The sequence below is a fragment of the Manis javanica genome, chromosome 10, assembly GCF_040802235.1.
Source record: "Manis javanica isolate MJ-LG chromosome 10, MJ_LKY, whole genome shotgun sequence".
Taxonomy (NCBI): Eukaryota; Metazoa; Chordata; class Mammalia; order Pholidota; family Manidae; genus Manis; species Manis javanica.
The window spans coordinates 26,782,903-26,809,658 of NC_133165.1; the positions used below are offsets into that span (position 1 = coordinate 26,782,903).

General features: G+C 56.5%; 1 protein-coding gene and 1 long non-coding RNA gene across 10 annotated transcripts; one reads left to right on the plus strand and one right to left on the minus strand.

Moving 5' to 3' along the window:
• Positions 1 to 1,633: 1,633 nt before the first annotated feature.
• Positions 1,634 to 7,494, minus strand: LOC108383438 (uncharacterized). The gene is made up of 6 exons (XR_005058514.2): positions 6,962 to 7,494; positions 6,246 to 6,335; positions 5,038 to 5,310; positions 2,855 to 3,143; positions 2,589 to 2,760; positions 1,634 to 2,447 (listed from the first exon to the last, which is right to left on the minus strand). It is a non-coding gene; the product is annotated as an uncharacterized lncRNA (long non-coding RNA).
• On the plus strand, positions 6,442 to 26,548 carry AMZ1 (archaelysin family metallopeptidase 1). 9 transcript variants are annotated; one of them, XM_073214952.1, is made up of 8 exons: positions 6,444 to 6,589; positions 10,593 to 10,704; positions 12,755 to 13,280; positions 14,785 to 14,949; positions 18,519 to 18,647; positions 18,936 to 19,102; positions 19,653 to 19,829; positions 23,839 to 26,548. In XM_073214952.1, exons 3-8 carry the CDS (start codon positions 12,977 to 12,979, stop codon positions 24,394 to 24,396), a joined length of 1,500 nt encoding a protein of 499 aa, XP_073071053.1. In that variant the 5' UTR covers positions 6,444 to 6,589; positions 10,593 to 10,704; positions 12,755 to 12,976; the 3' UTR covers positions 24,397 to 26,548. The 9 variants fall into 9 exon arrangements, with proteins under 9 accessions (XP_036864158.2, XP_073071055.1, XP_073071053.1 ...); XM_037008263.2 differs by lacking the exon at positions 10,593 to 10,704 and having other exon boundaries at positions 6,442 to 6,589; positions 19,722 to 19,829; XM_073214954.1 differs by lacking the exon at positions 10,593 to 10,704 and having other exon boundaries at positions 6,442 to 6,589; positions 18,519 to 18,626.
• The last annotated feature ends 208 nt before the right edge of the window (positions 26,549 to 26,756 follow it).

The window sequence follows — 26,756 nt, forward strand, 5'->3', positions numbered from 1 at the left end:
TAGACATCCCTGTATGGACACAGAACAGATAATCAAGGAATATCACAAACAACTACTCCCACATACGGGTAACCGAGACGAGATGGGCCAATTCCTTGAAAAACAGTCTGCCAAAACCCACTAGGAGAGACAGACAGTGGGAGTAGACCCATGTCTATTACCAAGGAACTTGAATCAATAATTGATAACCTAAAAGCACCAGGCCCAGATGGGTTTACTGGTGAATTTGAAGGAAGAGATACTAATTTTTCATGATCTCTTCCAGAGAATAGCAGAGTGAACACCTGTCTCATTCTCTGATGCTAGCATTACCCTCAATACCAAATCTAGACTGACATTCAAGGTAAGGAAGTATCTTTCATGAACATAGGTGCAAAAATGTCAACAAAATACTAGTGCATTGAATCCAGTAATGTATAAAAAGAATTATACAGCAAAATCAAAAGGGGCTCATCTGAGGTATGCAAGGCTGGTTTAACAACTGAAAATCAGTGTACTCCATTACATCAACAGGTGGTCTCAGTAAGGCTGGCCCAGGCCCCCTGTGTTCTCTCACCTTCCAGCAGACCAGCCCAGGCTTATTCACATACTATTTCAGGATACTAAAAGCAGGCAGAAGCATGCACATCCCTGAGGCCTCAGCTCAGAACTGGTACAGTATCACCTCTGTCACCTTAATGGCCAGAGCAAGTCATGGGACAGGCTTAGATTCAAGGGTGGGAAGATTACCTCTTGACGAGTTTCTGCAAATGGCTTGGATGCTTCAGGGAGAGGCAGACAATTGGGCTGTTTTTGCAACTGATCTGCAGAGGGGAGCCTGGCATCCTTGCCCCATGGAGCCAGCCTCCCAGAAGATGGGCAGCTGGGCCTTGGTGCTCAGGGAGCCACTGGCCTACTTAGGATGGGCCCTCGGTGGGATGCTGAGGACAGCAGTCTTCTCAGGACATGGCCATGAGCCCTGTTGGGGGTGGGCCCAGGCATCAGGCAGCTTTGCAGCCAGCACAGGTTTATTGAATGAATGAATGACCTAAAGCAGCTCCTGTAGCATTGTAGACCAGAGGAAATTCTGGAGCCTCCTTTTCGTGGGAACACCCCCTTGTGCCTGCCTGGGAGCCTGAGGACACGTCTTGAGTCCCGCCCCCTCCTGCCCCTTCCATGGAGACCATCTCTCCCCTGCACTCGTCTGTCGCTGTCAGAGCCAAGATGAGTCGCCATGGAAACTGCTTGGCAAACACGCCAGCAGGCAGAGGCTGCAACAGCAGCTCTGATGCTTGTTGGAGTGAAGTGGCAGGGACAGTGTGAGCAAGCACAACCAGCTGTGTGTGTGCCGTGTCATGTGTGTGGGGAGCGAGGGCTCAGGGCAGCGTGTGTGGGTGGCCCTGGGCCTGGGGTGTGAGTTGAGCATGCATGTGTGTGCATGTGTGCATGGAGATAGCTGTGTCCATGGGGTGGGCTCAGGGCCATGCCAGGACAGGGGTGCCCGGCGAGCACAGGGATGGGGTGCATGGCAGCCCACCCATGCACTTGCTGTGGGCCAGGCATTGCCCTAGGCGCTGGCAGAAGGAAGACCCATGTGGCTGCCGTCCCGACTCCCAGCCGTTCCGGGTGAAGACAGCCACTGACCAGGTAATCATGTGTGAAGCGTGTGGCAGGAGGGCCCCTGGGAAAATGTAGCTGTTGGGCCTGAAGCCTCACCATGGGGTGGGGGGCCCTGGGCACAGGTCAGGGGTGACCGGGAGAAGAGAAGGGGGCCCTGTATGAGGTTGTGGCTTTGTCTTGATTTGGGAAACCCAGCTGGGGGCTGCAGGTGCCTTCCAGGCAGAGGGGCCCCCAGGTAGGAAGAGGGTGCTTGTATGGGACAGGGCTGGGGGTGGGCAGCTGCCAGCTGGTGAGAGGGATGTGGTGGGCAAGGCAGCCAGGGCCCTGGGGGCACCATCCTGAGAGAAAGGGACGTCCTTGAAAGGCTTGGGTGGGGCATGTGGCTTGTCTGGATGTAGGTGTGTGGCTGGGAGGGAACATGGGGGTAGGGGGGCTGGGGCAGTCAGCAGATAGTTCAGAGGTTGACCAGAGCTTCCTGGTGCTAGAGGGAATGTGGGACCATTTACTGGAAACGCTGAGGGAGAGGGCTGTGGCGGGAGATTTGGGTTTTCCAAAGGGGAAGTGCCCACGGCCCCAGGGCTGCCCAGGCAGAACCTCCCTTGGCAGAAGTGTGTTCTCTGAGCTCTCGGCAGGCCGTAGGCTCCTCCTCTGTCCCCAGCCCTGCAGGCTCCTTCTCTGTCCAGGCTGGGCAGAAGTGCCGTCCACCCAGCAGGCTGTGCTAGAAGGCCCCAGGTCTCCTGGGGCTGTCCCTGGGGAGTGGGCGGGGCTCCAGGATTCGGCAGCTCAGAGCCTCAGGAGCAGTCGCCCACTGCCCAGGAGGGGGCGCTGCCGTTGCGCAGCCCTCCCTGCTAGGGAGGTGGGAGAGTCGGAGCTGATGGCTCAGGATGCTGACACTGGCCCAGCCTGTCCCTGTAGCCAGGCCACTTCAGGCTGACCCTGGCCCCACACGGGACCCTGCCCCCCCCCCACCTTCCCTGACTTACCCTTACCTTGTGCCTGCTGGAGAAGCTTCTGGACCATGTGTTCTGAAGACTCGAACTGGCTCCAAAGCTGGGACCCTCGGACGGGGCTTGGCATGGCCTGTGCCCTTATGGGCCTGACTCAGCAGCCTCCCAGCCTGGGGCTCTGCCTTGCTGGACTCCGGGCCTCCCTGGGTCTCCCCTGTGGTGACAGGGTGGATGAGGAAAGGCCAGTGAGTCTTCCCTGGGGCGAAGGACATCCCAACCCGCGGTGGTGTGGCCTCAGGCCCACTTACGGAATCTCCAAATCCTGAGCCTTCCAGATCCCTGCCACACCGAAGTTGAGACGAGCTGCGTGCTGGGCAGGCTGCCTTGGGCCAGAGCCTTCCAGGTGCCCACTGGTGACCATTTCCTGACCATCAGCCCCTATGACAACCCGAGCTGGGCGAGTGGTGGCCACGTCTCAGGGTTGAAAAACTGGGGGTCTGCGGGGAGCAGCCCATCTGTCTGGAGTGCCTGCTGTCAGGGCTGAGCAGGACGCAGTCACAGTCCTGGAAACCCACATGTCCAAGCCGCTCCAGGCACCTGAAGACAGAACTATTATTATTGCTGCTGTCGTTGTTGACAAAGTGCAGGGCTGTGGTCTCCCAGGGCCTGAGTGGGCAATGACCAGTTCAAGAGGGTGTCTTCAGGAAGCCCAGAATCCAGACTGACCCCAACAGGCCCAGATGGCGCCGGGCATGGCCGCCACTTCCCGAGGAGCAGGCGTGTGTCTCGTGCCCAGCCCCATTTTCCTGCCAGAGAAGCAGCATGTGGGAACTGTCTCTGGCCCCTGCACACAGAAAACCACATGAAGAAGAGAATGGGATGGAGGGAGGGAGACAGTGATAGAGGGGGACAGGAGCAGGATGCCCCTGGAGAGACACACAAACCGGGAAAGGGTGTGGGCTAGAGTGCCCCTGCTGACCCTCAGGACCCCCGACACCCACCCTCAGGCCAGGTGCCCGCCCCACCCCACACCTGGCATAACAGGTGTCTCAGCATTTGCTGAGTAAATGGCTGCCATGTTCCAAGGACCTACTGGGCACTGAGAACATCCACCATAGTTGTGTATTTTTCTAATCCTTATAACCACCATATGAAGCCTCTTCTTATTTTCCAACTCATGTGAGTTTTCTGAGGCTGCTGAGAATTGCTCCCTGGATACCGCCTTCCCCACAAGTCACCACAGGCTGGAGGCTTAAAACAATGGAAACGTTCTCCCAGGTCTGCGGCCAGCTGGAAGCTGGAATCAAGGTGTCAGCAGGGCCTGCTGCCCGCAGAGCTTCTAGGGGCGTGCTTCCTGCCTCTCCAGCTCAGGGGCTGTGTGCGCTGGGTCCACATCCGGCCTCCCTTCACCTGGCTGCCTCCCTCTGTGCTCTGGGTCCCCCACACCTGTCTCTCATGACACCACGAGGATGCAGGGCCCTCCCTAACCCAGGATGGCCACATTGTAAGACTCACCTGAGTTACATCTGCAAGATCGTGATTCTGAATGCGATCCCATTCTGAGGGGCTGGTGGGGGCTTCCACTCTAGCCACTACTGGGGAATGGGGTGCAGGGAGGTGCAGAGGCCACACAGCAATCTGTTACCCCGGATCTGCCTGGGCAGAGGATGGCAGGCGCGTGAAGGTGGGGGTGGCACCCTTTGTCCATCCAGCTGGAAGGACGGGACCCCACGTCACCACCCATTTCTGGAATTGGCTCTGATGAGGTGGCTTCACAGGAGAGGTCTGGGCTCTGAGACAAGTGTGACCTGTGTTCAGGGGTGGCCCCGGCTGGCTGTCAGCAGGCTGCCTTTGTGTTTCAGAGACCCGGCCATGGGTACCCCCCAACTGAGGGCGAGGATATTTCTCAATGAGCAGGGGGTGCATCTGGATTTCCAATTTCATGTGCTAACTGGGCAGCCAAAAACAGGAGATGTGACCCCAGGCCTGACACGGCTGCACTGCCCCCACCCCTCCCAGTCACCAGGGGCTGCACTGCTGGGGAAGGCGGTATCCAGGGAGCAATTCTCAGGCTCTGAGCGCTCTGCCCCCAGTTACCAACCGGAAAGTCCTTGCAGCTGCGTGTGTCAAAATGTGGCATTGTGAGCCCAACTCTGTTTGTAGGGATCTATTCCAAGGGGGAAGATCAGATACTTGTGCAACAGAGATTTATAGAAACAAGATTTTCACAGATTATATATATATATATATAAATATTGAGGAACTGGGAAAAAACCAAAATGTCCCAAACCAGGTGAGTCATCCATGAAACAAACAAAACACCGTGCATACAGGCTGAGGGCGCTGATCTCTGGGTGTTGACAGGGAGGGTGTTAGGGGACCAAGCTGCTGGCTGAACGGAGCACACCGTATAAATTCCTCACATGTGTATTTAAATGTGGAGGGAAGAAATTATCTGAAGGATGTCTCACAACCAGTTAAGAGAGGTTACCTCCTGATGGTTGGATTATGGGGGTCTTCTCTTTTGTTTTTCCGTATTTTTTAGAATTTTCCAAGTCTTGTCAGTGGACATCTGTCACAGCACAGTTTCTGAAGGTCTGAACAACATTCCATTGAAATGGTGGGGGTGATGGTGACGAATCCCTCAGTCATCCGTGGGGCATTTCTTCAGAATGAGGCCAGGCAGGCAGTGGTGGGCAGGCTCTCTGGGAGGCCTGGGAAGCTGGCAATCGGAGCCCAGGCAACACTTGGCTCAAAGAAAGCCCTTATCATAAAGGTTTTCAAAGAGAAAAAGGGTAGCTTGAGGAACAAGTCCCATTGGAGGTGGGTGAGAATGCCGGTCTTCGTGCTGGGGGCCCCTCCCTGTCCTGGGAGTCCTGTCCCACCCGGGGGTGGTGGCAAGGGGTTGCAGCCACACTCACAGCTGGCCCTGCACAGAGAGGCTGCTGTCCTCATGGCTGCTGGCTGCAGGGCCTGGGTAGGAGCCACTGACCAGCCATGGTGACCTGGGGCCAGGGGAAAAGGTGACCCTCACCCAAGGTGTGTGTCTGGAGACCTCGCTCCCTCTGGCCAACTCCCCCAGCCCATTGGGGAGGGGACAGAGGCCAGCCAGGAAGGCCACTGGGGAGGAGCTCCTTGCCTCTCAAAAGCACAGCGGGGAACTTCTCCTGGGAGGCTGCTGACCCAACAGGAGGTAGGGAGACTCTCCCTGGCTCCCCTGGTGACCTTGAGGGCAGCATAGGTGCCTGCTGCCTGCCTCACCTGTTCTCTGTGCCTCCTCGGTCCTGACCTGGAGCCCAGCACAGAACTGGGGCAAGGCAGCGGGGCTGGGGTGAAGTGGGGTGTGTGTGACTAGCCTCCACTGGGCCATCTGGGCCTTTAATCTCCCCACTTACTCCTCAAGTTTTCATCCATAAAATGGGGACAAAAAGATAGCTATCTACAGGCATGTCATGAGGCTGAAATGGGATATGTGTAAGCATTTAGAATATTGTGCCTGGCATAAAAAAGTTCCAAATAAATTGGCATTACATTCTACTGGGGGGCTGCAAGGGAGGAGGAGGTTCCCAGGGCGGGTGGTGGCCGGGCTCTGCCCTGTGTCATGAATTGACGTTGCACCTCTACACTTGCCCCTGATGCCGGCCCTCTCCCGACTCAACCAGCGGCTTACCTTTCACCTGGGGGCCTTAGCCGGCTTACCTGTCTCACCTGTTTGGCGTTAAGATCTCGGTCCTCATCCCACTCTCCCGCAGCTATTTCTGGTACTGTCAGGGGTGTCCCAGGCGCGCTCTGCAAGAAGTCAGCAGAGTTCAGTGTCTGGCATGTCTAGGGACTCGGTGAGCTGGCCAGGAGCGGGTGTGGCCAGGAGCTAGCGGCCTCCCCTCCGCCCTGCGCCCCGTCGCACTTTCCGCCCGGTTCCGCCCCGGCCCCTGCGCCTCTGCGCTGACGTCACGCAGGGACCTCCTCGATTTTCGGGGCCCACGCCAAGTACCCACGCTGTTCTCTGCACGGCGGAGGCAGCTACGAGGGCGCTAGGCTGCGAGGTAGGGACGCGGGGTCCAAGAGGGGCCGCTGGCCGTATGGATGGGGAGGCGCGCGCGGGGCCGGGGCGCGGGGCCCGAGAGGGGGCCGCCGGCACTCAGAGTCGAGAGTGCAGGGTCTGACCGCGTACTCCCCGAGGACGCCCGGGGGGACACGAAGGCGCCGGGCAGGAGGTGGCGGATGCAGGGACCGGCGCGGAGAAGGCTTTGGTGCAATGCCACACCCCGTACTCCGCGCCAGGGTCGGGACTGCCTGGGCTGGTTCACAGAGGGCAGGGCCGGCGGGGCAGGGGCTCAGCGACCCCTCCTGGCCTTCTGCTTCTCGGCGCTGGGATGGAGCGAACCGCGGCGGGAGGGCCCAGGGCCAGGCCCTACCCCGTGGTGGCTCCGCAGCTTATGCAGGCGGAGGGGGCCTCAGCGACTGCCCAGGTGCTGGTGAAGGAGGCGCAGTTGGCCGTTGCGTGCTCAGGAAGACAACACAGCTCGAGCAGGCCTGGAGAGCAAGGGTGTGGGGTCCCAAAGATGCCTAGCTTAAGCTGCAGGGTTGCGAGGGGTACGGAGGCAGGTCTTTCCTGGCCTCCAGCACAGGGAAGGTACAGTGTGTGGAGCTCACCGCTGCAACAGGAAGCGGGGGGTGGGACACCCAGAGTTCACCGCTGTGGTCGAAGCGCTGCGTGCTCCTCCTAGCGAATGGAAACCTGATAAGTGTGAAACCCCAAACCTTTTCTGTCACTCTGCTGGGCAAGGCTGCTGTAACTGCCCTGAAGGTCTGGCCAGCAGCTAATGACCGGCGCGATGCAGCTGCTGGTGTGTTTTGCAGCCTATTCAGAATAAGAAGGACCAGAGTGTGCTTTCTTGCCCAACGGCTGGATATCTGCCCGGTCAGATGAGGGGACAAGTGCCCCGAGCTGCGAGGTTAGGGGCAGCCTGCCCTTGGTCACCTGACAGGATCACCTTCCTGCTGGCAGACCCTCCCCTGGGGAGGAAGTGGCCTGTATCAGGACATGCCCTTGACCAGCCCTTGAGCAAAACAGGCCCGGGCGCCCCGGGGGAGGGGAAGCAGCCTCTGTGTGATCGGCCACAGGGCAGAGACGGCACTGCTTCTTAGATGAGATGTCTGGGCTGTTCCTGTGAGGCCTTCTCTGCTTATCCAACCCCATCTGCACGCCGGGAGTTCAGTTCTGGTGCGAGGCATGGCTCCAAACCTGGGTCCAGCCACTGCTCAGCTGTGTGACTGTGGCCTCAGTTTCCCCATCTGAGACATGGAACCCTAACAGCACCTGTGACATCACAAGGTAGTGAGGCTCAAAGGAGATGGTGCAGGTGGGGCTCAGGTGCATGCAGGTGCTCTGTGCATGTCAGCCACTGTCCTGACAGGTGGAGGGGTGCCATCGATGGGGCAGAGCTGGAGGACAGCCAGGAGCCCCAGTTCTGGAGGTTTCTCTTCTGGAGCATTCACCATTGCCAAGGTGGACAGGCTGGCAAGTAGCAGAGAGGGTGAGAATGCCTTGCTCTGACTGTGACTCCCTCCTGTGGCACCTGCTGGTGGCCATGGCTGTGGCCACAGTTTCAGCCCAAGTCCAGGTTCTGCTCCTGTGTAAGGAGTGGTCTTGTGCAGAAAGGACCTGTCAGGCTGGAAGGATCTGGGAGGAATCCCTTAATAACCCATGAAGACGAATGTGGCCACACAGGCTTCGTGAGAGGAAATGCTATCTGGCCGGACTTCTGTGTCCTGGGCCCCAGAGGGAATAGGCGCTGCCTGGGAGGGCAGAGACTTCAGGCCCTCAGGCCCAGGCTGCAGCCTCACACTCCATTGACCCGTCAGCCGTCCAAAGCCACACAGCCACTCCCTCAGGGTCCGCGGGCTGGCAGGCAGGGTGTTGTGGGCTTTCTCTGGCTTGTACCATGCCCATTTCCCCTACGTGGATGCTCCAAGCACACACCTGCTTGTGGGTGTGCAAACAGACGTTCCAAGGAAGAGGATTCGGAGAGGAAACAGCAGCTCTGGGATTGTGCTGGAAGACCCTGCTGGGGACCCATGAGGTCAGAACTGTCTTCACAACTGGGATGTTGTCTTTTCATCTCTTGCCTCAAAAGTGGAGGATGGACTTTCCAGAGGCCATGTGACTCCATGTGTGATGCTAACAGAGGCAGGACTTTGTGTCCTTGTTCCACATGGTTGGTTTTAAGTTCAGATGCAGTAGCATTGATAGATACAACCCATGTAAACAGCAGCGCTTGGGGGTCCTCAGTGGTGTGGGAGGGTGAGGGCCCCAGGGGAAGCACAGTCTGAGCACTGGGACCACCTCCTTTGGAAACGCCATGGGTCTCAGCCAGGCACACTGGCCTTGACCCTGCACAAGTTGCCTGTGGGGCCCTCCTTGAGCTGCGTGACTTGGTCCTCTTAGAATGGCTGAGATGAGCCTGAGTCTTACGGTGGGCCCAAGTCTCACCTGTGATGGATGTGTCAGAGCCCTTGACATTTTGGAGAAAAGGTGGCATTTTCGTTTCCCTGCAGCTTTGCCTGGGTTAGAGGTGTTTCTGGCAGGGACACCCCTGAGCCGGCTCTGTGGGTGGTAAGGGGAGTGGGTGCTGGCAGGAAAGACCCTTTGGGGGTAGGAGAAGGTCCCACAAATGAGGACCAGAGTGAGAGGTGTCTCCTCAGGAGTCAGGAGAGCCGCCTCTGTCCTGGTGAGTTGTGCAGCCCAGCCAAAGGCTCCCCTCTCTGAGCCTCAGTCCCCTTGGCTGTAAGATGGGTGCATACTGGTAGCTATGTTTCAGGTAGCTGTGGGGTCAGATGAAATGCTAGATCAGAAAGTGATCTCTGGGGGATTGTGGGGACAGAGCCCTGTGGCCGGGGGATGGAGGAAGAGGAGCGGGGATGGGGACACCTGGGGAGGGATGTTGACCAGGTGTGGCTGGGGTGGCCTGGGAATATCAGTCTGTCCATTTTCACCTCCTTGGACAAGCTGACACAGACCCTCTGGGATGACCCTGGCTGCTCCAGAGAATGAATTTATAGCTCCTCTCAGTCACAGAGGGAATAATTCTGACTGCTGTGATGCTACTGGAACTATTCAGAGGAACCCGTTCTCAGGAAAGCCCTGGCTGCAGCTCTGTGCTAGGAGGCTGCTGGTGGGCAGCCTGGGGAGAGCAGGGTCACCAACTTGCTTCCAGACATAGAAGTAGGCAGTGAGAGGCACGTGGGTCACACTCACTGCAGCTCCCTGAGCACAGGGCTGGGGCTGGGCAGGACCTGGGCACCGCCTCCTTGCTGCTGGGTCCAGCTGCTGTCTGGGCAAAGGCAGGTGGTCCCAAGCCCACTGTGCCAGGGAGGAAACTGAGGCACAGCGGGGTGAAAGGTCAGAGAGCACTCTGTGCCCAGCCCCCTGGCCCAGCCCGGGGGAGACAGGCTGCCTAGACCTGCTTGCAGTGTGCACCCCAGCTCCCCCGGTGGGCAGCAGGCCCTGTGCCTGTGCCCCTCCACTTGGGACACTTGCCTCAGGTCCCTGACCCCCTTGCCTCTGTCTGGTCTGCTTGATCTTGCCTTTTTGTTGAATCCACCGTGGTGACCCTCTTGAAAAAGACATCTTGGCCCCAGCATGCCCACCTGCCCCTCCATCCTGGCTCAGCCTTGGCTTCCGGCACTGGCCGCCTTCTAACACACTGTGGACAGCACTCTGTGTACTGTCTGATCGCTCTGGAATTTAAGCTCCACAAGGTCGGGGACCTCTGTCTGTTTTGTCCACGGGTGTTGGGCAGGTCCCTTGGTGGGAAGCCTCTGTGACTGTCAGCCAAGTGAATGAGTGAAGGAAGGAGGCCACACGTGCTCCCGGCCCCCTTGGGAAGTGTGGATCTGGTGTCTTAGGTCCTAGCTCACAGGCTCTGTCCTCACAGGTTCCACCATGCAGGCTTTCTGGCCCTGGAGAACTTGCCCACTGTGACCCTTTCTGATGCAACGGGATTTGGTCCTGGTGTTCACATATCTGATGTCTTTTTCCTGCAGCCCAGGAACAGGTTGCTTATCCTGTTGCAAACTGCCAATATTGCCCTGGAGTCTGATGGGGACAGGTTTCTGAGCAGGGCCTCTTGAGAATGGGGGTCCTGCTGCTCTGAAGGTGGGAATCTGCTGCTTGAAAATCAGTGTGCTCCAATCCCATCTCTGATTCTCACGAGCTTGTGTGGCTTTGGTTAAGGGCGTTTTAATCATACTCTGCCACCCTCTTGAAAATAGGAATAGTAGCCATACACACTTTCCCCTGCGTTAGTGGTGAAGCTCTGCCTGGAGCACAGTGAGGGCGTCCAGTGCTCTTGGCAATTTTTATTTGCTGCTGACGACCTAGTGCTTCAGGGGCTGGTAAGGTTGTAAATCGGCATGACCTTTTTGAAAGCAGTTTGGAAGTGCAAATCATGATTCCTTCATCACCCACATACATTATCTTCTGCCCTGGGAATCTCTCCTGAGGAAATGGAAACATAGACTTATGTACAAAGATGTTCACTGCAGCGTTTTTTGTTTAATAGAATATTGAAGCATTCAGGAAAATGCACATAATATGCTAAGCCAAGAGGATATGGGATCATATGTGCAATTGAATTTTTTTATAAAATATTTGAATTTTTGTAAAAAATTGAATATATTTGTAAAATATATATGCAGAAAGAAAAGCATAGGGCTCTGTGCTGGGGTCCTCCTGGGCATTCAATCCTAGCCCCCTCCCTCATCCAAGCCAGCACTTACCTCTGGGCAATATATGTGTATATATGTGTATCTATGCAGATATGTATATAGTAACCTCTGGTCAAATTACGTATAATTTTTCCAGAGAAAAATTTATAAATTATACATAGAGGAACAGCTGGTATACATATGTGTATATACTTACATATATGTATACATAGTGTGTGTATATAATATGAGGATGTACATACACATTTTCTGAAAGAATATTCTAAATTGAGGGTAGTAAAGGGAATATAGCACATTTCTTCATTCAGAACAAGGCCCTTTCCTGTTTTTTGCACTGGGCTGGGAGGCCTCACAACTCTGTAGTCTGCAGAGATGGGTTTTTGCATATCTGGCTTGACTTGCTAAATTAAGAACCAGCCAAGCGCTTTCTCTACTCAGCGCTGCTCTGCCTCGCTCTGGGTGCTGTTTCTGTGTGTCTTCCTTTCCCTGAGTTCTAGCTGGTTTCTTCCCCAGTAACCCCCTCCTCCTCTCTTGTTGTGTGAGCCTCTTGAGGGCCCCCAATTGTGTGTGTCTGGCTGAGACCCAGAGCCCCCAGCAATGGCTGGCACCAGGGCCAGCTGTTTGCTGGCAGTTTCATGGGGGGCGTGCTGGGCAGAAGCATTGTTTCTAAGCAACACATGGATGCGACAGGCCTTGCTCCCCATTTGAAAGGAAAACTCTGATTTGTAAAGTGACTTTGTCACTGGGGACAGACGTCCCCAGCCCATCTATCCGTCCCTGAGTCCCCATACACCCTCCCCGCCTGCTCTCTTTGTTGCCCACATCTCCCTATTTATAGCTTTGGGGGTTGGCACTGTGCCCACCCCTCCCGTGTGCTGGGAAGCTTCTGGGTCTGCATGCTGTGGGGCTGCCTTCCTCCCCCCGCATTCCTGCAGCTCCCAGCTGGCCTGGCCACGTAGATTAGGGCTTTGTCCCCAGGCACATGGGGCCCCTTCCAGGATGGCTTGGAGCCAGGATCAGGAGGTGATGGTGGCCCCAGGTGATGGGGTACTCCTGGTGATCAGAGAGGTCAGGAGCAGCTAGTTTTCTTTCTGGAGGGGCCTCTCTGGCTCTACAGGGGCTCAGCACAAAGGTGTGGTGGTCACCCTTTGAGTTCCACTCCCTCTGAGGGCTGGGGAGTCTGAGTTGGGGAATGGACACTAGGGCTGCTGTCCTCACTGGCCTGCATGCCCCTTGGGGGTTCAAGTGGCTCTGGGGCCTTTCAGGGGTCCATGGAAGTAGGTGTCCCTGCTGCCGGGAGGGTGCTTCCCCATGCCTGGGGCTGGATTAAGGACTCACCCAGCCTGCCAGAGGCGAAAACAGCATCCTTCTGCCACTGGCCCCCTCAACAACATTCATCCCCCACCAAGCTCTTGGCCTCACCTGAGAGAACAGGCCGTGTCACTCAGCTACGTGTTCCCCCTCCCCACCCTCTGCAGGGCACCGGGCCTGGAGGCTTCCGTTCCACCACCCCTCACTGTTGCTAAGGCCCCACGCCAGCCAGAGCCAGGCCTCGTGGGCCCTCAGCCTAGTGTCCGTCTTTAGGGAGCCCTTGGCAGCCGCTCTGATCAGCCCTCAGGAAAGTTCTGGAAGCAATCGTGGCTATCCCCTGGGTGGCTCATGGGCCACAGCAGGGGCTTCCCAGAGTGACCAGGCCCGCCATGCTGCAGTGCCGGCCAGCCCAGGAGTTCAGCTTCGGCCCCCGGGCCCTGAAGGATGCGCTAGTGTCCAGCTGCCCTGCCCTGCAGCAGCTCTATGTGGTCACCTTCTCCCCGGCTGAGAGGCTCTTCCTGGCTGAGGCCTACAACCCACAGAGGACCCTCTTCTGCACACTGCTCATCCACACAGCCTTCGACTGGCTCCTCAGCTGCCCAGAGGCCCCTGAGGACTTTGAGAGCTTCCACGCCTCCCTGTTGCCTAGGAAGCAAAGCCCAACTCGGAAACATGTCTACCTGCAGCCTATAGGTACCTGGTTGGGGGCGGGGACCCTACAGGGCTGCAAGTGGGTATGAGCTGGGGGTGGCATCAGAGCCCACGGCCCCCATGGAGGACCAGAGCCTACAGCCAGCACTAGGTGAAGTGAGGGGGGATGGTGCTGGGGGCTTGGGGTGGGGACGGGGCTCAGGCCCTCTACCCACCCTGCCCCCAACACTGTTCAGAAAGCCCCAGGCTGCAGGACCCTCGTGGCTGTGTCACCGCCTAGTCCACACAGGACACCCCAGTCCTACCTGTTGAAGCCAGTGCTGTGCCAGGAACTGTTCTGGGTGCTTCATAAGCCTCCACGGGGCACTGGGCTTAGGGTCAGGCCGCTTTGCAGGTGAGGAAAGGGAGGCAGGGAGAGTCACTTGGTCTGCCCAAGGTGCAGAACTGGCCACTAGTAGAGGTGATTTGACACCAAGCCTCAGGCTGGGAGACTGGCTGGGCACAGTCTCCCACAGCTTGGGAGCCCCCACATAGCCACTGTCCTCCAGAGCTTATTGGCCCAGACTGGGGACACAGGCATGAGGGCTCTGTGTGGACCCAGGATAGCAATGGCCTGGCTGGGTTCTCCATGGGGCCAGGTGCTGCAGCTGAGGGTTGCTGTACCTCCCTGAAGGCCAAGGGCAGGTGGCCCCAGGCTGGCAGAGAGGGCACACAGGGCAGATGTGGCACTGGGCTTTGGGGCAGAGGAAGAGGCCTGAGTTGACAGTCGGTGTGTCCTGCCCCTCCCCTCAGGGCAGCGTCTCAGCAGCCAGCCAGAGGAGGCTGCACTTGGGGGGCCTTGTCCCAGATCCCACTGGGGACCAGAGCCTGCAGGTGCCCCTCGTTCTCCATAACCCACCCTGGCCAATCTGCCATCTTCACCTGCAGAATCTGCCCCCAAAGAGCTCCAAACCCGTCTGCATGGCTCCCTGTACCCCCCATCAGCTCAGAGCAGCACATCCCAAACTAATGTGCAGATGCTTGGTTATCTTAAACGCAGGTTCTGGTTCCAAGGCAGCCTGGGGGTCTACATTGCTAGCCAGCTCCGGGGCTGGCCCAGGGGCTCTGCCCACCTTGGTCCCTATCCCTCTAAACTTTGAGCTGGTTGTACTCCCCGTTGGCTTTTTGCAGCATTACGCCAGCAGGCTGTTTCTGGCTCCTCGCTCCTGCGGTCCACTGCGCCCTGCCCACGCCTGGCCAGCCTTGGGGTCTGAGGGCACTGGATGACCTCCCGTGTCCCCGGCTCCCCACCTCCCAGGCCAGTCGTCCCGGAGTTGTGACTCCTGCTCTTTCCTCTGGGCATCGACCATTCGTATGTTTCCCTCCCTTTTTTGCCCCTTTAAAAAGCTGCTTCACGTCCCTCCCGTGCCTGGCATTCCACTCCATGAAGGTGGGTCTGTGTTGGCCTCACGGTACTGGCAGGAAACCCTGGGTCTCGGGTGTGGGCAGGCAGGGCCCCGAGAAGCTGGCAGGGCCCTGCAGGGCTGACATGCCACTCCACCCCCAGACCTGAGCGAGGGGCCGGCAGGCGTCCTGCTGGACCACCTTCGGAGCTGCGCAGAGGCCTTCTTTCTGGGCCTGCAGGTCAGGTGCCTGCCCTCGGTGGCCGCTGCATCCATTCACTGCTCCTCGCGTCCCAGTCCGCACTCGGAGAGGCTCCAGCTCCACACAGGTGAGTGTGTGGCCGGCCACAGGTCAGCGTGCAGGTGCAGGCGCTGCACTCTGCCCAGGCCTCTCCAGGAGACGGGAGGAAGGAGCTGACGGGATAGTTCATCGTTGGTGGGAAAATTGCATTCTTTCTTCAAATACCAGCCCTGTTCCTCCCATTCGGGACTCCGATTGGATGCACGTTAATCCCTCTCACTCTCCGTTCACTTCCTCGCATCTCATTCACACTTTATTCTCAGCCTCATTTCCCGATTCTCTAACTGCACCTCACGTGCTGTTAAACCCACGTTGAGCCACGTGGCTCACCTGCTGTTCCTGCAAATTTTGTGTCAGTAAACTTGCCTCTTGGTGGGACTTATTTTTTTTTTGTTAGCTGGACATGTTATTGGAAACATTAGTTTAACTCTTAGAAGAATTTATGGCTGGGGATGATGTAGTTTTCCTCCAGAGAGGATGTTATTTTCCCTCTGCCAGGCCCCTGAGGTGCTGCATCTGAGACACAGACATGAGGCTCCCCTGGGCTGCCTGCTGCCCCAGGGATTTGGGGTGGGGCAGCCAGAGGGGGCGTCAGGGGCACCCCCTTGCCCTCTCCCATCTCAGAAACCGCTCAGCCTTTCTCTTTGGGCTGCAATCCTCATCCTGTTTCTCATTTCTCACTAGCTCTCTGATTTTTTGTCATGTTTATTGAGCATAATTACATAGAATACAATTCTTCCTGCTGGGTGTTGGCGCACACACGCAGTGCACTGCATGGTCACGGTCTCTGTGGCCACCTGTGAGCAGTCTGCCTTGCCCGCTGACTTCCCCAGTGCCCCTGTAGCCAATTCCTCACCCACTGCCCAGGTTTTCAGGAGCTGTTCTTTGCATTTCACTTGGCTTCTGGTTATCTTTAAGTGGGGGCTGGTCCCCATTCCTAGTGGTCCATCACAGGGACCATCTGGCTGGGGTGGGTGTCATCCTGATGGTTCCTTTCTATGTCCCAGGCTTCAGGTTTGGTCACTTGGACCCCTCCTGATTGCTGGGTGCAGCCTTCCCACCTCCCCGAGCAGGGCCCAGGGAGCAATGGCCTCCCTTGGCTATTGCCCAAGTGCAGAGCCTAGGACCCCTGCCTTTCAGAGGGCAAAGCCCCAGCCTCCGCACCTCTCCTCCATTCCCCTATGCCATGTGTGGTGCCAGTGGACCTGGTGTAGCTCCCACCTGACATGTGCTTGAGACTTGGGAGCAGCCAGTGTCTGTTCGTGTCCCAGCTGCCCAGGGGCTGTGGTGCTTGGAGACCCCAGCACTGAGGTGCATGCGGTGCAGACGACCTTTCTGCACTCCTCGCCCCCACTGCCCAGCCATCCACTGCTGCCCCACGCCTCAGGGGCTGCATGGTGTCCTGGGAAAGAGGTGGGCTCACGAAGCTTCAATGAGCAGCAGAGCCTAGGATACAGGGGTCAGATTTACTTGGTCTAGTTCACTGTGTGAGTCTCCGAGGGCTGCCCTGATAAAGTGCCCCAAACTGGGAGCTTAAAACCTCACAAGTGTGTTCTCTCTCGGGCTGGGAGGCTGGATGCCTGGGTCACGGTGTGGGCGTGGCCCTGCTCTCTGAAGGCCCTCCCTGGGGGAGGGGGAGGCTCCTCCCTGCCTCTCCCGGCTCCTGGCAGCAGCGGCAATCCCGGGGTCCCCGAGCTGGTGGCTCCCTCTCTCCCACCTCGCCTCCGCTGTCACACTGTTTCTCTTGTCTGCATATAGGGTAGGCCCACCCTAGTGACCTCATCTTAACTTGATTACACCTGTAAAGACCTTATTTCCAAATAAGGTCACATTTCAGGCACTGGGGATTAGAACTTGAGCCCATCTTTCTGGGGACACAGTTTGACCTATGACCGTCATCATCACTGACACCTTAAGAGCTGAAATCCCTCAGCCTCTGCTGCATGGTCACCCCCTGCTCCCCAGGTCATACCCTGGGCCTGAGCTGCCCGGGACAGGAGTCATGGGCCATGTGTGGCTGTTGAATACATAAAATGTGGCTGGTCAGAAGCGAGGCGTGCAGTGAGTGTAAATGCTCACTGGAATTGGAGGCTTGGGGTGGAAAACAATGTAAACCATCTTGGTTTTTACTTGATTCTATGTGAAAATATTTTGGATATATTAGGGTAAATGAAGTATGTTAAAATCAATTTGATCTGTTTTACTTTAACATGAGTAAAATTTAAAATTTAGTTCCATATCCAGCTCACTGTGTTTCCGGGGCCAGCGCTACACTAGGCCTGTCATCAGTAGCAGCAAACAGTGTGCTCCCCACCCCCTGGGGCTGAAGCAGCTCCCCGAAGCCCCTCCTCCCAGATGCCCAGCCCCACGTCCCTTCCTGGGCCAACCGCCTTCCCCTGTCCCTGATCCACCGCAGTCCCCACTTCCTGCCTTCACCCCCCTTCCTGCCCACACCTGGGCAAATCCATCTCCTGTCTGAGTGTGACCAGGAAAACAGACCTCCTGAGTGGTCTTCTCGTAGATGCGTGACTAGGAGCCGGGTCCTCACCTTTTCTGCTGAGGAAATTATCAAGGGGGAACTGCCCCCTCCCTGCACTGCGCTTCCTGGCTTAGGGGCTGACCAGCCAGCCCCTCCCTGCCCCGCCTCTGCCTGCACCCAGACCCGCTCTGGCTCCTCCCCACTCTCTGCACACAGAGCTTTTCCCCCACTGGACCCCTCTGCCCTGCGTTCCCCTCCAGCCACCACCTGGTTCTCTGCTCCTGCCTATGTAAAGCCCCTTGGAAATGTGTGTTGTGTCCCCTTCCCGGCCTCCACTCTTGCTCTGGTCACGGGGCCCTCCCCTGGTCTTCGCGGGCAGCTCCCTGGCCCCTTCCCATGTCTGCCTGCAGGATGTGGTCGTGTCTGGGCTGTGTCCCCAGCACTCTCTGTCCACGCCGGGCGGCAGCATTGTTCCCGTAGCTGCTGTGACAAGTCAGTGCAAGTGTTGGTGACATTCATTTCCCACAGCTCTGGAGCAGAAGTGTCCCTGGGCTAAAATCAGAGTGAGCAGAGCTGCTCCTTCTGGGGCTCGCAGGGCCGCAGCGCCTTAGGCCGCACTGCCCCTCCTGCCTCGAAGGCCCCTGGCGACTACACTGGGTCCAGCCAGAAAATCCAGAACCACTTCCCAGGTTCTGCGAAGCCCCTTCTGCCAGAGGCATCCCTGCATGTCCTGGGGACCAGGTTGCCACATCCTTGGGGCCAGCCGTCAGCTGCCCACGTGTCTCTGCCGTGAGTTTGGTGGCATGTGGTCCTGAGCATGTGTCGTTGGACCGTGGCCTTTTTGGTGCCTTTCTGGCATCTTGGACTACTGGGTCCAAACCAGCTGTCCAGACCATGCTGGACATGGGACCCCGCCCCTTCCTGCCCCGCAGCCCAGCTGTTGACCTGGGAGGTGGAGGCCCTGCCATGCTCTGCGTAGGTTGGCTGCCTTGAGTTCCCCTCCTCAGACTCGCGGTTCCTTGAGGCATGCCGTGAGCTGTGCCCCTCTTTGGGAAGGGCTGGGCCTAGACAGAACAGGGGTGAGAGCGCCTCCCCACTGCCCCTCACTCTCTCCGCAGATGGCATCCTGGCTTTCCTGAAGAGCAGCAAGCCGGGCGACGCCCTGTGTGTGCTGGGCCTCACGCTGTCCGACCTGTACCCCTGCGAGGCCTGGAGCTTCACCTTCGGCAAGTTCCTCCCAGGCCACGGTGAGCCAGAGCCCCTGGCATTGCCTCAGCCTGGGCTCGGTTTGCGGGGAGGCACCCAGGGCACAGGAGCACAAGTGGGTCACTCTCCTCCTCTCCCTCCAGGGAGGATGAGGCACAAATGTGCAAACAGCTGCTTGGGAGCCCCTGGTCTAGCTCCTTTGGGGCAGGGGGCCATCCCCAGGCCACCTCATATGGACACACTGGCAGGCCTTTGGGACCTGCATCCTGAGGACGGGGCCTCCTGAGGGAGCCTGCTGCCTGAGCCCCCATCTCTCTGCCTCTCCCCAGAAGTGGGTATCTGCAGCTTTGCCCGGTTCTCAGGGGAATTCTTGCAGCTGGGGCCCTGTGCCTCTGATCCGGCCCTGGCAGAGGTGGCGGCAGATGGTCCCGAGACCCCCCTGCAGGACCGAGAGACCCTGCACGTCAGTGTCCTGGGGATGCTACAGTGTTGCAAGGTGGGGGCAGGGCTGGGTGGACTGTGGGCGGGTGTCCGGGCCATGGGTGCCACACAGGTGGTGGGAGGAGATGGGATGGGGGTGGGGGCTCTGGTGGGTTCTGGGAAGATGCTCAGGATGTGGGTCAGACAGGACACAAGTAGACAGTGCTGAACCCTGTGTCCAGCTGGCTACACTGTCCAGTCCTCACAACGAGGACAGCCCATCACTCTAGGGAGTACAGAAACCAGGGTACAGAGATGCCAATCCCTTTGCCCGAGGTCGCACAGCTGTGGAGTGGCAGGGTTGGGGTATGCACCCGTGTCTGACACCCAAGCTCCCCCTGGGCTTCCTCCAGAGCTGGTCCCCCAGTTCCCCTTTCCCCCTGTGCCCAGTACAGCCCCAGTGCTGGGGCACCAGAGACATCAGTGGCCAGAGCAGGGTGGGGCTGGGGCCACTCGCTGGCACACTGGCCTGCCCCAGGGCACTCAGGCTCCTGGTGGGGCTGCCCAGGTGTCCAGGGTCTGGCGGAGTGGTAGGGCTCGAGGGCATGGTGGGCCTTCTCCCTCAGGTCACGTGCCACGAGCTCTGCCACCTCCTCGGCCTGGGGCACTGCCGCTGGCTCCGCTGCGTCATGCAGGGGGCACTCAGCCTGGACGAGGTCCTGCGGCGGCCCCTGGACCTCTGTCCCGTCTGCCTGCGGAAGCTGCAGCATGTCCTGGGCTTCAAGCTTGTGGACAGGTACAAGGTGAGTTGTGTCCTGGGCGGCCGCCCCCAGGCCCCAGGAGGACCACGGCCTCAGCGGGAGAGCAGGTCTTTGAGGCCCCGCTGGTCGGCCTGCCACACTCAGCGGCGGGGCTGCTACCACTCGGCTGCACTGGGGTGGGGGGCCGAGGGGCAGGCCAATTCCTCAGGAACAGTACAGAGGGAGCGCTTACAGGGCTCTGATCAGGTGCTGGACACGCCGGGCGCTGTCTCCACCTACTCAGCCAAGGGGCCTTCCCCGCACCCCGGCAGCTGGCGTGGTGGCCCCAACAAGGCTTTCACTCTGGGGGGAGGGCGGGGAAAGGCAGCAGGGCAGAACCAGACTAAACAAGGCTCTGGAAGGGCAGCGCCATCCGTGCTCAGGAGGCCGGCGGGCGATGCCGCCCTCTGCTGTCAGCACGAGGCACTGCCGGGAGTGGTGCCCAGGCTGGCGGGGCCGGGAAATGGGCCGGTCGGCTGTCCTGCAGGGAAGAAGCCTTATCCTTTGGGGAGATTTGTTTGCAAACTCAGACACTTTGCTGAGTTTCAAGTTCGAAAGCAGGTAGTGGTTATTTTTCCTTTAAACTCACATTTGGATGAAAACATCAACTTAAAAAAAGTTTTCATTCGAATAAAGGCATAGTGCCTATCTAGCTTAATTTTAAAACCAAATGTTGTAAGCTGAAAGCTTTACACGAACCTCACTGTGTTTGGGGTTTGGGGAGGCCCCTCTCTCCTCCTCTTGGAGGCAGGGCACCTGGCCACAAGGAGCTTTGTTTCTGGTGAACGGCCCAGGAGATAGACCTGTGGGGAGGGGTTCTCGACATCTCTGGGGTGGGTGAGGACTCGCATCTCTCATGGGTTCCCAGGGGTGCTGCCCATGGGGGCCCCACCCTGAGGCTCCTTGAACTAGAAGGCTGGGCATTTCTAGTTCATGGAGCTGCCTCCCGCAGGCCTCTTTTCTGAGTGACTCCAAGGTAAGCAATGCCAAGGAGCATGGTGGAATCAGCCTGTGGGTTTGGAGAGGGAGGCCAGGCTGCCCCAGGCCTAGCACCTCAGCTGCAGAGGGCTGGCGATGGTCCTCAGAGCATGGTCATCGGCCCCCAGGGGCACCTATGGAGCCGGGCTGCTCCCACAGTGCAGGGCCGAGAGCTGCCAGCTCTCACCCTCAGGGTGCAGGGAGGGAGGCCGGGTGTCTGCAGAGCTCCAGGATTCTCCTGTCATGGCCTTGATGCTTTACCCCCACCTGCCCACTCTGAGCAGGGAGGGGGCCTTTCCCAGGTTCCCAACCTGGTGAAGGGCCGAGTCGGGGGGGAGGGAGAAGCTCCCAGTGTGCTTCCTGAAATGGCAGCCCCATTCTCCCCAGCGAGCCTCTGTGACGTGGAGAGGCTGAGGAGGACAGGAGGGGAGCTGCCCCCCGGCAGGCCACGGGTGCTGGGACAGCCCCTGAGGATTTGCTGGTAGGGAACAGCTGACTGAGGCCGGGCCGGTAAAGGTCTCTGTTGTCTTTGCACCCACCAGCGGCATACTGGTAAATGCCATCAAGGCATTTGATTTGCAGTATCTGCCGATGTCCATGGTGTAAATGGTCTCAGCAAAGCCAATGTTTTGTTTTTTTTAAATTGAGGGCACATATACTAAAACACACAAAACTTAGTGTACAGCTTAATGAATCTTGACATGTATGTACACTCATGTAACCGTTTCCCAGATCAAGTTTCCTCCCCTTCACTTATTTCATCCATCCCTGTATCCATCTGGCAACCATCAGCCTGTTCTCTGTGTTCATGAGTCTGTTTTGTTCTTTAAATTCTACATATAAGTGAAATCATATGGTATTTGTCTTTCTCTGACTTGACTTAGCTTAATGCCCTCTAGGTCCTTCCATGTTGTCACAAATGGCAGGATTTCCTTCTTCATGGCTGAGTAATATTCCATTGTCTATATGTACCAAACTTCTTTATCCATTCATCTATCAATGGACACTTAGGTTGCTTCCATATCTTGGCTGTTGTAAATAATGCTGCAGTGAACATAGGGGTGCAGATATCTTTTTCAATTAGTGATCTTGTGTTTTTTGGGGGGGTGAATTTCCAAAAGTGAAATTGCTGGGTCATATGGTATTTCTATTTTTAGTTTTTTGAGGAACCTCCATATTTTTTTCCACAGTGGCTGCACCAATTTACATTCCCACCAGCAGTGTGTGAAGGTTCCCTTTTCTCCACATTTTCACCAACACTACTGTTTGTTTTTTGGATAGTGGCCATTCTGACTGATGTGGGGTGGTCTCTCATTGTGGTTTGATTTGCATGTCCCTGATTAGTGATGTGGAGCATCTTTTCATGTGTCTGTTGCCATTGCTATGTCTTCTTTGGAAAATATCTCCAGTTCCTCTGCCCATTTTTAATTCGATTGTTTTATGGTGTTCAGTTGTAGTTCTTTATATATTTTGGGTACTAGCCTCTTATTGGATGTATCATTTGTAAATATATCTTCTCCCATACAGCAGTTGCCTTTTCATTTTGTTGACTGTTTCCTTTAGTGTGCAGCTTTTTAGTTTGATGTAGCCCCACTTGTTTATTTTTGCTTTTGTTTCCCTTGCCTAGGGAGATGTATCCAGAAACAAACTGTTAAGGCCAATGTCCAAGAGTTCTTATGTTTTCTTTGAATTTTTGGTTTTTATGAATTTTTTGTATTTCATAGTTTCAGGTCTTATATTTAGGTCTTAAATTCATTTTGAGTTTACTTTTGTGTGCGGTGTAAGACAGTGATCCTATTTTGTTCTTTTGCACATAGCTGTCCGGGTTTCCCAGCCCCATTTATCAAAGAGACTGTCTTTTCCCCACAGTACATTCTTCTCTCCCATGTCATATATTAATTGACCATGTAGCTGGGCTCTCTGTTAGTTCCATTGGTCTATGAATCTGTTCTTGCGACAAAACCATAATGTTTGATCACTGTAACTCTGTTGAATAGTTTGAAATCAGGGAGCATGATACCCCCAGCTTTGTTCTTTTCCAAGATTGCCTGGGCTATTAGGGGTCTTTTGTGGTTCTGTACAAATTTGAGGATTACTTGTCCTAATTTTGTGAAAAGTGCCATTGGTTATTTTGATAGGGGTCCTACTGAATCTGTAATTCCTTTGGACAGGATGGCCACTCCAACAATACGAATCCAGGAGCATGGGATAGCTTTCTACTTCCTTGTGTCATCTTCAGTGTCTTCCCCCAGGGTCTTACCGTTTTCAGAGCAGAGGTCTTTTGCCTCCTTGGTCAGATTCATTCCTAAGTATTTTATTCTTTTTGATGTAACTATAAATGGGATTTTCTTAATTTCTCTGTTTTATTTGTATGTAGAAGTACAACAGATTTGTTTGATTTTATATTCTGCAACTTTACTGAATTCATTCATTAGTTCGAATAGTTTTTTGGTGGAGTCTTTAGTGTTTTTAACATATAGTATCGTCATCTGCAAATACTGACAATTTTACTTCTTCCTTACCAATTTGGATGGCTTCTTTTTCTGATTGCTATGGCTGGGACTTCCAGTTCTATGCTGAATAAAAGTCACCAGGGCTGATTCCAAGTTGTCACTGAAAGCAGTGTGGGAAGAGACACACCGTAGCCCACCATTAGAGGTGTCTGTCCATAGACCCAAGAGGAGGAAATAACCAAGAGCAGAGGTCACAGTCAAACATAGTAAAAACATGTGGGAATAGATGAGTTTTGAGAATTTATTCCCTTTTAACACAGTTTTAAAATTTAATTGTAAGCTCTACATAATTTAACTTTGGATAGTGGCTGAGCTAAACAACTGGCTTGCAAAACTCCTGAAAGCTTGTCTGTGGGCCCTCGTGAGCTGGTCCATCTGGCACCAGTGTTTGGAAGGCCCTGGTCTGAAGGGCCCTGTGTCACCATCCTGACACCTGCCCCTGGGTAACAGTGGGGTCCCCTTAGGTAAGGGATTAGGTAAGTGACTTGCAGAGAAAAGCCACCTGTGTCTCCTTCTCTCAGAGACTCTACGCCTGGACTCAAGCAGTGGCAGGGATGCGGCCCGGGCAGGAGGCAGGGGAGCCGTCTGTGTCAGATGACACCTTGCCTGGCAGTGCGGACTCTGGCCTGAGCTGTGAGAGTGATTCAGAGCCTGGCAGCAGCCCATCAGAGCCCCTCACCCCTGACACGTGGAGCCACAGCTTCTCCCTGGGGCCCGAGCCTGAGGATGGGCTGAGCTCCCTGGAAGCAGCCTGGGAGGGCCCACCAGCACTTGGGACCCCAGTGGAGGCCATCAAGGAGCATGGACAGTGGCTGGCCATGTGCATCCAGGCCCTGGAGAGGGACGTGAGTGAGGAGGAGCTGGCGCAGGTGGACAGAGCTGTGGACGCCCTTGCCCGGTGGGAGATGTTCACGGGGCAGCTTCCGGCCACCAGGTGGGACCCGCCCTGCAGCCAAGATGGCGTGGGGCTGCGCAGGGTCCTGGGGGACACCTTCTCCTCCCTGAGGAGGAAGCTGAACGTACGCAGGCCGGCCAAGGTGGGATCATCCCCAAGCCACTGGAGAATGGCAGAGAACTAGTGTGGCCCGTGCAGTGTGCCAGCGCCTGCCTTTCCCTGGACACCAATGCCTGCGACATGCAGCGGCCGAGGGTGCCGTGGGCCCAGCAAGGGCTCAGGAGGACAGGTCTCTAGGGAGGCAGAAGAAGACCCTGTGTCCTGCCTGGGGCCACGGCAGAAGGTGGCTGGGCCCCCAGAGCGCTGGCTCCCTGGGGGCAGGAGGCAGCAGGGGCTGGGCCTGCGAGGCCCCAGCCTCGTAGCTGGAGCTCAGGTCGGGGGTGACAGGCACAAGGACTCGGCTACTGTGAACTCATTCTCCGAAGCTGCAGCCTGGCTCTGCATTCATGGGGCGGGCAGGGCGTTGTTTCCATCCACTCTGAGGATGGGGGGTGGCTTTCTGTGGCACCCATGCATTCGGGCCCTTAGGCACTTCATGTGGTGTCACCACTCACTGGAGATGTGCCCCTGGGGGCTGACAGGTGTTGCAGGAAGGGAAGCATCTGACTGACAGGCTGGAAGGCGCTGTGAGGCAGAGTCCCTGATTTGGTGGGACAGCTGCCTGCTGTGACCTGCAGTGCTGAAACCAAGCATTTCTGCCCTGGGGACAGCTCTCTGACAGGGGGCCTGCAGTGCCTCAGAGCATCAGTGTTCCTACTGATACCATCTGTGACGTCCAGCCATGCCTGGGGATTGTCTGTCTCCCTTTCATTTTGTCAAATTTTGCTTCCTGTTATGTAATACACATTTAGTATTTTTCCTTATCAATTAACCGTTTTCAGTATCAGAAGCTGCCTCTGCCTGCAGCGTAGGAGTCCTAGGGAGTGCCAGGTCCACTTCTGACAGCGGAATTACTGTGGCATGATGAGGGGGGTCACAGCTATTTTCCCATCTGGGAAGAGGCACTAACAGGGCGACTCACCCATTTTGTGGGCAGCATATACAGTTTTGAGGGCCTTCTAAGAAAACAGTACAAAGTACAAACATATAATTAGGAGGGTCCCACCAAGCAAGAATGTCTGAAGTGTCCTTGTAATCGGCCACCAGGCAAGAGTGTGGGGTCCTAGTCCCAGAGAACATGGGGGCACTGGGTGGACAGAAGCACATGCAGCTCTTCTGTCCCAGGTCCCTCTGGCTTCAAAAGTGCTTCACAGGGACCCAGGAGGAAACGGAGATGGAGGGAACCGAAGTGCCGGGCAGACCCTGCGGAGGCAGGCCAGTGCCTGGTGCCTACAGTGAGAACAGGCCACCCCAACCTCAGGCCTTAAAACCCTGCAGCCTGTGTAGCTCAGGAAGTGGCCGTGAGGCAGAGCTCAGTGGGAAGGTCTGCGCCTGGGGGCCTGTGCACGTGGCCTGGGCTTCCTCACAGTGTGGCGCCTGGTTTCCAAAGGGGGGATTTTCAGGAGTCACATGGAGGCAGTGCGGCCTTTCCTGGGTGTCACTTCCAGCGCTAACACAAAGGCCTCCCCAGGCTCCTGGGGAGGGCACACAGACTCCACCTCTTGGGGGGCAGAAAGCCTGTGAGATGGGAAGACATTTATGAAATGCCTGCCCCACTGTCTACCACGGGAGTGGGTGTCACACCTGCTGCCTGATATGACCTGTTCTCCAGTTTCCTTCTTCCTCTGCAGAAGGTTCATCACTGGAGTGACATGAGATTAAGCAGGAGGTAAGACAGAATGGAGCTGGAGGGGGTCCTGCTCAGCTGCAGGGATCCCCATGCTGGGCCTGGCCAGAGCTTTCTGAAGAGGGAAGGGGCGAGCCCGTGGAGCCCCCCTGGTGGGCTTCCAGCTGCAGGGGGAGTGCAGTTTTTTTTAGGACAGCTGCTGGCAGGAACACTCTGAAAATAAAGCTTAGGAACAGAGATCGGATTCCTTCCTCGGCTCAAACGTGAGCCCAGAGTCTGTCCGTGATGGGGGTGAAGAGCAGTGGGGAGAGGGCTACAGCAGAGGGGATAACAAACCCCATCTCCTCCAGCAAAGTCAGTTCACAGATCTTCCCAAATTCAAGCTCCAGACCTGGTTTATTCGTGGTGATGTGCCAAGTCCATTTATCTCTGTATCTGTTGGAAGCCCAAGAGTCGGAAGGAGGGGTCTTCTCGCCTGCCCACACACATCTCAGTGAGCCCAGCAGAGGGGCTTGAATGGAACTAAAAATACAGCGGGGTCATGACATTATCTGTATCATGGTTTGTGTGGGAGATGTGGCTCAGGAAACCTATACAGGCCTTCTAAGGCAGTTTAAATACACAAGTCAAAACTAGGAGCAGACCCCCAGCCTAACAGGGGGCAAATCCCCCTTCCTGCTTCCCTTCCTCTGGGCTCTGCTTTGCGCCTGCTCCCTCCCCAAAGCCCAAACTACTCAGAGGAGCCTGAGGAGAATCAT